This window comes from Sinocyclocheilus grahami, unplaced genomic scaffold (assembly GCF_001515645.1).
Source record: "Sinocyclocheilus grahami isolate Dianchi unplaced genomic scaffold, SAMN03320097.WGS_v1.1 scaffold152.1, whole genome shotgun sequence".
Taxonomy (NCBI): Eukaryota; Metazoa; Chordata; class Actinopteri; order Cypriniformes; family Cyprinidae; genus Sinocyclocheilus; species Sinocyclocheilus grahami.
In genome coordinates this window covers 649,460-659,994 of record NW_015505331.1, presented here as the reverse complement: position 1 = coordinate 659,994, position 10,535 = coordinate 649,460, and the positions used below count along the sequence as shown (strand labels likewise).

Sequence of the window (10,535 nt, the reverse complement as noted above, 5' to 3'; positions counted from 1 at the left end):
ATCGTTCCTATATCAGATCGTCAGTGCATGCATACTTGATTGAATTATATTATGCAGAATTGGCAGAGTTAAACATGCTGTAAACGCTGTAAAATCTCAGTTCAACATGATCTTTATTCTTATTTGAAGGGTTTTGATGACATACTTGTTAAAATAAAAGACGTTATAAAAGAGTTACGGAAAATACACAGAAAATAAGTGAACGTTTGTCCAAGCATCTATTTTTCCCTTATAATTTCCATCAAAACTAGCTAATTATTCAACAAGAGCAATAGGCAGAGTTACTCAACAGTGTGCAACACAATTCGGATACCACATGCCAACTTACGCTGCTTGACTCTTTCGTAAAAAAGGAGTGAAGAGTTTTTTGTCGCTTTGAACTCATCGCGAGCTCTGAATGCTGGATACAGCGCGAGACCGCGGATGCGAGCTAGGGCGTGTCATGACGTGACAGAGTGACTGATTGCCATGGAAACGTGAACGTCATGTATAGACTATCTTCTCTTTTAATTTTAAATCATTCTGCATTTATATACATCGCTCCATTAAAACCTCAACATGTCGTAAACACAACTCTCCAATAAAAAAGTGCGGGGGACGAATTTACTTTTTATAAAAAGTGGGGGGGACATGTCCCCCGCGTCCCCCGCGTAATCTACGCCCCTGGCTAAATTAATGTAAACACAGTCAGTTATGTCATAAAGGATCAAACAGACAGGACAAACCACATCTTATATTTCAAAAGAGATCTGTGCATTAGTGTGAATGCAGCTTATTAGATCTGCTGCTCTCTATGATGTCATCATAATAATCAACAACAGTAAAGCTGAGAAAGAGAAAAATCACAAACAGCTCTTGAAAGGAAAATGTTCAGATACTCTTAAATACTGAAAGCACTGTTTGTTTATTGCTTGTATGCCTAGTTCCAGACTAAAATAAATGTTTGAGCTGTCTTAACTGAAAGCAACTTGCACTGACATGTCTTAAAATATATCAGTGCCATTGTTTTGTCTGAAGATAAAGGCTAAGGCACATTACTTAGATGTCCTAATTAAACTAAGGCCTAATCCTGGCTTAATCTAAGTCTTATATTAGTTTATTTAAAATTATTACCATGCAATTGTTTTAATAAAATGTTTTAATGTGTAATTTATTTTTTTAAAAGTACTTAATTACATATGGAATTAAATTTTTAAAAGTTTTATTAACAAGACTAATAAATAAGAAAAAATATATAGTTTTGGAATCTGACTGCGACTCCCAGAATCGGAATCGAATCATGATGTGCCTAAAGATTCCCACCCCTACAATGATTTATTGCTTGTCTTTGTTGAATAATACAGAAGATAAAGAGCTCAAAAAATAATCGCATATTAAATCGCAATCGCGATATTGGTAAAAATAATCGCAATTCGATTATTTTCCAAAATCGTTCAGCCCTACTATCAAGCCACCCAGGCAGTCCCTAGAAAAAGTCATCCTTCATAATTGTTTGGAAGGCAAGCCAAAAAGCCACAGTAAAGCAAACAATTTCTTTGACGATGTAAGTGGAACAATGATGCATTAGTTTACCATCACAAACTCTGCATAACCATAATTCAACACTGCCCACACTTTAAACACTGGGCCTTATTCGTGAAACACAAGCAGAATGAATTCTTGATCATTCATAAAGCCATTCTCACATAATTAAATGCTCCACTGAATTAAATTGTATAAGAATGGTTTATATACAGTGGGTATAGAAAAGAATCACCTCTCTGTAAAATAATCACATTTTGTTGCTTTGCAGCCTGAAATGAAGACCGACTCCGTTTTTGTTTTATCCAGCTGTATTTACTCAGTGCAACTTATAACATCCATGTGAAAGCTCACCCCCTTGTGTCAGTATTTTGTTGAACCCCCTTTTGCTTTGATTACAGCCTTTAGTCCATTGGGATATGTCTCCACTAATTTTGCACATCTAGACTTTGCAATATTTGCCCACTCTTCTTTGCAGAACTGCTGAAATTCAGTTAAATTTGATAGTGACTATTTGTGGACTGCAGTCTTCAAGTCATTCCACAGATTTTCAATGGGGTTTAAGTCTGGGCTCTGACTAGGCCATGTAAGGACATTCAGCTTTTTCTCCTTCAACCACCGTGTGCTCAGTTTTGCTGTGTGCTATGGGGCATTCTCATGTTGGAAGGTAAACCTTCTTCCCATTGACAACTTTCTGGCAGAGGGCAGCAGATTTTCCTCAAGAATTTGACAGTATTTTGCCCCATCCATTTCTCCTTCTATCCTGGCAAGTGCTCCAGTCCCTGCTGCAGAGAAACTTCCCCTTAACATGACATTACCACCTCCATGCTTTACTGTAGGAATGCTGTTATTTGGATGGTGAGCTGTATTGGATTTCCGTCAGACATATCATATGGTGTTGAGGCCAAATAATTCAATTTTTGTCTCTTCTGCCTCAGAATCTCCAAGGTGTGTTTTGGCAAAGTTCAGACTGACTCACAAGGCATGTGGCCTTTCTTGAGGAGTGGCTTTATTCTTGCAACCCTCTCATACAAGCTACGTTTGTGGAGAATTTGTGATGTTGTTCTCACATGCGCACAATGACCACTTTGTGTCATAAATTCCTGCGGCTGCTTCAGAGTTGCTGTAGGCCTCTTGGTCACCTCTCTAACCAGTTTCCTCTTGGCTCTTTCATCCAGTTTGGAGTGACATCCTGATCCAGGGAGAGTCTGTGTTCCTCTTTCCAACACAGTGATTCTGTTCTTTTAAAAAACAATTTCTGACATGTTGGTGCTATCTTTCACCTGGATGTTATAGGTTGCACTTAAATGCTGGAACAATCTCTTCACCTAAAAATATGAAATTTTCACATTAAATTTGTGATTTAATGGAAGTAGTGACAGATATTTTCTTGTGTATTGTGACGTACATCCAGGTAAAATGGCTTATCGAAAAAGAAAAAAAAGTAACTTAGATGGGACTTAGTTTTATCTATCAGTTGTTGAGTGGACAGAGACAGATCTAAATATGAGCTTGCAGTCTATTGTACAAAAGTCTGCCCATCACCAGAAGATTGAAATATGGTATTTTCATAAAAAATCATGAGGTCTAAAAAATTTAAAATGAAACATGCATGAACAATTTGTTCACAATAAGATGCATTCAGAAAATAGATAGGGCGAATTTTCATTTCATGTGGACTTCAAAGTCATTTAGTTTTGAAATATCACACAGAACAAAATAGAATAGAGGATCTATAATTCAGTAAAATAAAAAATTGGTTAAGAGTCTGAATCCTTCACTTTGCAAAGTTTAGTTAATCTAAATTTTAAACCGATAGCAGATCACTCTAAATTGTAATGTAGACATACATTTTCTGTAAAGCTGCTTTGAAACGTTGTGTATTGTGAAAAGCGCTATACAAATAAATTTGAATTGAATTAAAATACCCCCCAAATAAGTGGAACAGACTGTAATTTCAGTTGTTGACAAAAGGCTCTATTTTATTTTTCTGTTATAGCAGAGTCCTTGTTGCTCAGTGTCACTCTCAGTGGCTGATGTATTCCTATCGAAGAGTATCTAAAAATGTGTCTTCGAAAACCTCTCGGATTTAACCAGAGGTTTCACATATGAGCCATTTAAAAAAAATACACAGAAAATTAATACCATAAGCTGTAATAATGGACTGTAGTTTATGCTGCGTCAAGTTAAAAAAAAAAAAGCTGTAAAAATGCCTTGAGAACCCTCCATCTACCTGCATTTGAATGCAAAAACGTGCTTCTTGGTAAGTGTGGTTTGGTGAGGCGCGCTGCCAACAACTGAGGTTGCGCTGACTGCAGACATGTAAACACATGAGGGTGGTAAGGAATGATCCCAAGCATGTTTGTTTAAAACTGCTAAAGCAGACAGGCTCTTCACAGTGGTGAAAACAATCTGGTATCTGTTATACAACTTTCTGCTAAATAATGCCAGAGAGCAAGTCTTTCAGATGTCTGGTATTATGTTTCATGGCAGTTGGCCCACACAGAACATGCACCCCCCCTACCCCACATATTGTCATCAAATGTCAAATGTGTCATCATTTAAGAAAATCTGTGGGACGAATTTAAAGGGATAGTTCACCCTAAAATGAAAACTGTGTCATTGTTTCTTACCTTCATGTAATTCCAAATCTGTATGACTTTCTTTTTTGGTGGAACACAAAAGAATATACTTTAAAGAATGTTGGAAACCAAACAGTTTCAATACCCATAGACTTCCACTGTATGGGGAAAAATAACTCTAGCAGTTAATAAACAGAACTGCACACATCCCGCGGAAGAACATTCCAACCGGAGCTACTTCTCTAAGTTTATGTCTATGGCGATTCACGCAGGTATGTGTTACTCCGCAGCGGTGACGACCCGACCAGGCTACAATAGTCCAAATATAAGTACTTATTCTAAGTGTACCGTTTGGAAGATGAATTCATGATGTACTCGCTCATTATATACATTTTGCAAATTTTGAACACAGAAAAAGTTACATAGTGCAGCTTTAAGTTCCACAGAAGAAATGGTAAATAAATGATGACTTAGGTCAACTATCCCTTTAAATATGGTACCATTATTAAATGAGGGCACTACAATCTTAATAGTGGCTAAAAACGGCATGAAAATGATAATAAACATGCAAGGAGTATGTGTAGAAAAAAAATAATAATTAAGGGTGTTCAAATTGTGCAGAATTTATATGGCATAAATTCTCTGTTGGCCTAATCATGATTAAGAGATTACTATGACCATGACTTAAAGAAATGTTTATACCTCAATGCATCCAACATTGGGAGCAGGTTAAGAAGTGCTGTGTCGCTTGGGTCACTGAACCACGACTTTATAGGTATTGCATTGTCTGAGGGTGAAAACAAATTCAAATGACATTCATAACACAATTTATTACACTAAATAATTTGTGCATCTGCTAGATTTTTGAATAGACGAACAAGATGGATGTAAGCACACAATTACCACAATTTTAACATCACATTTTAGAAAATCAGAGTGGACTCATACTAAATAAAATCCTGATTGTGCTCTCCATTGATGTACAGCTGTAGATCTCTAACCTGGGTGACTTCGATAAGCTCCAGGCGAGTTGTCCAGAATGACTATACTGGAGAGATCACTGTGTACTACAGATAGATCTTTTATGTAGCTCCCTAAATCCAAAGTACAGTGCTACAAAAAGCGCGAAAGAGAGACAGATGCACAGGTTCAGAAATTGAACAAACAGACATGTAAAACAATTTCTTAGGCAGGATCAATCAACAAAAGCCTGTACAGAGAGTAAGAACTGGTCCTTACATACCGTATCAGGTGAAAATGTGGAGGCAGTGGGTTTTACCTGTCTGTAGTATCTTCTTTTGAGGATATCCCTGTTGTTATCCAGCTTATCTGCTACGGCCGATCCATATATCTCCATACTAGCTGTAAATACTACCAGCTCATACCACTGACTGACCTGACAAATACCAGCAAGAGGACATACAGATATAAACAGGCATACATACATACACACACACACACACACACACACACACATATACACAATACTCATTAGAATATTGGTGACATTTGTCAGAAGAAAAACTAGTGCACAAAGCAAATGCAAGTAAATTGGCAACATTTACTAATAAAATAAATTATGAGACAATTCACTCACCACTTCTAAAAAGAAGTCGACGTGTGGCCTTTTATGGACAAAAAACCTGACTGGGTGTTTGTCTATTACCACCTGAATAAGAGAGAGAAAGAAAAAAAAAACTTTCAAACATAAAAAATTTACCATTTACAAGGCTGCATTTTTAAAATTGAAAATACAGTAATATTATGAAATATTATTACAATTTATTTTAATACATTTTAAAATGTAATTTATTTATGTGATGGCATAGCTGAATTTTCAGCAGCTATTATTCAAGTCTTCAGTGTCAAATGATCCTTCAGAAATAATTCTAATATGCTGATTTGGTGCTGATTCTTATTATTATCAATGTTGAAAACAGTTGTGCTGCTTAATATTTTTTGTGGAAATCATGATACATGTTTCCAGGAATCTTTGATATGAATAGAAAGTTCAAAAGACTGCATTTATATATATATATATATATATATATATAAAATTGAAATGTTTTGTAACATTATAAATCTACATTGCAATCCCTTTACTGTCAATTTAAAGCATGCTTGCTGAATAAAAATATTTCTAATTAAAAAAATCAGGTTTTCAATAGACAGTAAAATGTGTGAAGTGCTGAATGAAATAAACCCTGCATTTCCCAAAAAGCAGCAACTGCCGAAATAAACTATTACATCCGTTGTCGGAGAGGTGCGTTTGTGTACCTTGAGGATAAAGTCTGGCGGTGTACCAGGCCTCACTGTAGGTCTAAGGACGCCATCATGGTGAGAGTGAATCAAAGTCTCATCCAGATCCAACACCAATATCTTCCTCTTCACCGCATCTAAGCAGCAAACGGTCAATAAGCATCACACACAGTGAAAAGTGGTGATTCAACATTCAGAAATCCTTTAACATCTCAGGTCCTCCAACCTCTCCCAATCCTATGCCAATATGATCTCATGTCCATAAGAATTTCAGCCATGAAAAGATTAAGATCCCTGTCTAACTGAGACTTCTTCCACTCAATCTCTCTAATCCTGATATATGGATATGTAATATACTTGGATGAAAAAATATATATTTCCCAAGATATCTATTAATATTTTCCAGAATGCTTTATAGGGATATCAACTCTACCCAAAGTATAATGTACTCCATTCTTAAAAAACAAATCTCTGCTGACAGTGATTTTGATACAACAGGGTCACAAATGAGTCCTCAAAAAATTGCAACACTACATCCAGCTGTGTGGTTAGAAGCTCCCCTAGTGGATAAAACTGCACATAACAGAAGGGTGAGGGAACTTACTGAGTCTGTTTCTGGAAATAGGGGAGAGAGGTAATGTGTCATAACGCACTGTTTGGTACTGGATTATCTGTGGAAGACAGAACAGCAGACAAAGACAGAGCCAGTGATGCACATGGAACAATCATGTAGTCTTTTCCTTGCTCCCAAAATGCACACATTCAGATATTCAGACCGATCGTACAGAGGACCTATAGAGTTCTGGCTCTTTTCATGATCTATTTCTCTTCCTAATATTGCATCTTCTTTGGCCCTTTCATCATGCTGGTGCAAAGTTCAGATGAGGGCATCATATAGCAGACATCTATATAGTCACGCACCTAGAATGACCCCATACTGCCACTACTGGACTATAAATACACCTCCAAAACAGCTGCCAAAAGTTGTCATAGAAGTGTAAGGCAAGTAGAAAAATCAGTGTACTTTTCTTATCTACTTATGTAATGTGACTTTTATGTATAAATAAAATACAAACCGTTTTGTGTGATTAGAATAAAGCTTAAGTTAAAAATACAAACTTGTTTTGGCTCAGGTAGTTATGTAAAACAACTCAAGGTCATTTGGTTTTGCCAGAGAAGCCTGGGTCTTGGGTGCATCAATTAGTGCAGTTTGAAAATTATAAACAGATTTCCAACAATGGTGCGTTTATGAAATTATAGCTGTCGTGACGTTATGAGATAACTGTAATATTCCCAGCAATTATTAGTAATTTAAAACAAAAATTTTTAACAAAACATTTACAAGAAGAAAACAACATGTATAAAATGTATTTAATACAATTCTCAGTGAGTGTATTGTACTTTAATAGTTTTGGGTCTGTACCTCTTTTCATGGCAGGCTAAACATATTGTAGGGGGTCCATAGTCCAAAGTAATTAGGACAAACAGCATCATAAACACACTCCCAGGCCCCGGGGTTACAGAGGCACAGCTGAAGCAGGCACAATCTGAAACCTACTACTGTGCCAAAGTTTCATTAAACTTTTTTTGATACAATGAGTATGAGGAACTTTAACACAAATCAACAATTAAAGCAGCATATAACAAATCCAAAACATGTTTCTGTTCTCAAATGCCAAGTTATTTTTATTACAGATCCTACAATGACACAGCTGAATAGTAGGCTATATGTTTATTTGCACTATAAAATGTTGCATAAGTGACAGCTCAGTAAATATATTAATATTATCGCTTGCAAAAATCTGAACAGGGTTAAAGGGTTAAAATAAACAATATGTCTGGTAACTCTTAGGAATTAGTGCATGAAAACAATATTCCTCGAATGACTTAGTACAATAAGTGTTATAAAGATTCTAACATTTCAAAGTTACCAGTAGCTGTTTGTTTTTTGAAGATTAGGTCGGTTCAGTTTATTATTTGAAGAAAGGAGCTCATAAATGAAGAGAACATATTATTTACAGACGACAGGTCGGAATTCATTCTATGGAGAACAGATAAACATATGTTGACTTGCTCACCGTCCGTAGATGTTTCCTGAGGATGTATAAAATGAAACTCCATATTCTAGACGTCACTCCAAGGAAGGAGCGAATCCCGAGTAAACACTGACGAGTCTTCAACATGCTGACAGTCGATGAACCATAGAAGAGATTCACCCTCTCCACTAGAGACCAGTGACTCCAGAAGAGCTGGGACTACGGCTACAGCTAATCAGGTCGGCTAACCACTTCCCGCCGCTTCTTTGCTCTTAAAGTCCCGCGAGCGAGGCTAGCCAAACTAGAGAATCCAGAGACTCTGCTGCACCTGGACCAGCCAGTGTCACAAAACTGCTCAAATGTCAAACGTCTTAAAGCGTGTAGCCACGCACTCAAACCAGCCTCTGCGATCAAGGGCTAACTGGACTTGGATTTCATTGGCAAGGCAGCTAGCTCTGGATCTAACCAGCTCTACAACAAATTATCCCTCCTCGGATTGACGACTCTTGTGCTCGACAGGTTCGATGTTAATCTCGAGACCTCAGACAAATGGCGCAGTATGCAAAAAGTCCAATAAGAAGCCATCAAATTCGTTTCAGTACATATCCGGGAGCAAACTGCGAGCCGCCATCAGTACTTTGCTTTCGTCACTTCCGAGAAACAACAAACGTGCCCTCAGAGAAGCCGGGCGAAGAGCAGAGTGAGCCACACGAGGAGACTAATAAACGGTCAAACCATAAACTCTCAGATATATTCTCAAATATATTGTTAATAACACATGACACTTACTTTCCTCCGACATAACAGAAGGCCAATATAGGGCGAGATATGCAATAGCTATAATAGAATAAAATAAAAATAGGAAGAAATCACATTTTTATTTGCTTGATTTTATATATATATTTCATTTATAAAGATGCCTCATGTTTTGGAATTTATAGAAGGTTCTGGTTACATAGATATGCTACACATTGAAAAGGTGTATGCTCAAAATAGGTGACAATGATGGATCTCTTCACGTTCCACATATGCACATATTTATGATGTACAGCCTTCAAGGAAAACAGACCATTTTTGTCCAATCAAATATTCTCCAAATTGAGAATCACCTTCCACGGAACTGCAAGTCAAATCATGGTTCATCAATTTAATAATATAAATATAAATAATATTTCAGTTGGTCATATTCATCAGAAGTCTCAGTGACAACTCTGAAATATATTTATAAATATTTATAATGATAAATATAACATTTATATTTACATTTATTATATTTATATAATATTTATTTATACATATTCTAAATATTTATAAATCTATATTTTAAAAAAACGATTAAATGTGGTTTGTCGCCGCAAAGATTTTCAGCTGTCCTTCCTGTCTCCCATAGCACTGTCTTAGGTGTCTTACATTATGGACATTGCAGTTTATTGCTCTGGCCACATCTGCAGTCCTCATGCCTCCCTGCAGAAGAACTATGGCATGTTCACGCAGGTGTTCAGGAACACTGGGCGTCTTTCTTCTGTTTTTCAGAGTCAGAAAGGTCTCTTTAATGTCCTAAAGTATTGTAACCTTAATTGCCTGCTGCCTGTAAACTGCTGTCTGAAGTGTTTGAAGGACCGTCCCAAAGCTGCATGTGCAATAATTGTTTATGGTTCACTGAACATGCATGAAAAACATTGTTTAAACTCTTTCTAATAAAGATCTGTAAAGCATATTTGGATTTTACAAAATTATCTTTGAAATACAGTATCCTGCAAAAGGGAAAACATTTATAAGAAACGCAGAAATAGACCTTAATCAGGTTATATGCCATATGTAATTTCATGCATTACCTAAACATTACAATGCTATACACCTTGTAATTCTAAAATAAACGTTAAACGTTGGCAAATGTTTTAAATTTAATTCTTTGTGTTAGCACACACCAGTAAGGGGGCCTTGTTGGTGGATCAAGGCACTTGCTTTACAAATTGTAAAAAAAAAAAAAAAACACAAAATGTAAACATATTTTTTGATGCATGAAGTAGCGTATTTATGTATGACTGAAAGCAGAATACTACATTCGAGAATCGAGATCCTCGATGTAGGAACCCCAGGAACACGCCTGAGAAACGCTGGTGTAGCGTGGGCTCTG

The 10,535-nt window shown here is 36.6% G+C and overlaps 1 protein-coding gene across 1 annotated transcript; it reads right to left on the bottom strand.

The window, feature by feature from the left end:
- Nucleotides 1–4,630: 4,630 nt before the first annotated feature.
- Nucleotides 4,631–9,175, bottom strand: LOC107592393 (CTD nuclear envelope phosphatase 1A-like). The gene is made up of 7 exons (XM_016281893.1): nt 8,441–9,175; nt 6,967–7,033; nt 6,381–6,499; nt 5,701–5,772; nt 5,383–5,499; nt 5,105–5,216; nt 4,631–4,890 (listed from the first exon to the last, which is right to left on the bottom strand). The coding sequence occupies exons 1-7, from the start codon at nt 8,543–8,545 to the stop codon at nt 4,775–4,777; spliced, it is 708 nt and encodes a 235-aa protein (XP_016137379.1). The 5' UTR covers nt 8,546–9,175; the 3' UTR covers nt 4,631–4,774.
- Between the last annotated feature and the right edge of the window lie 1,360 nt (nt 9,176–10,535).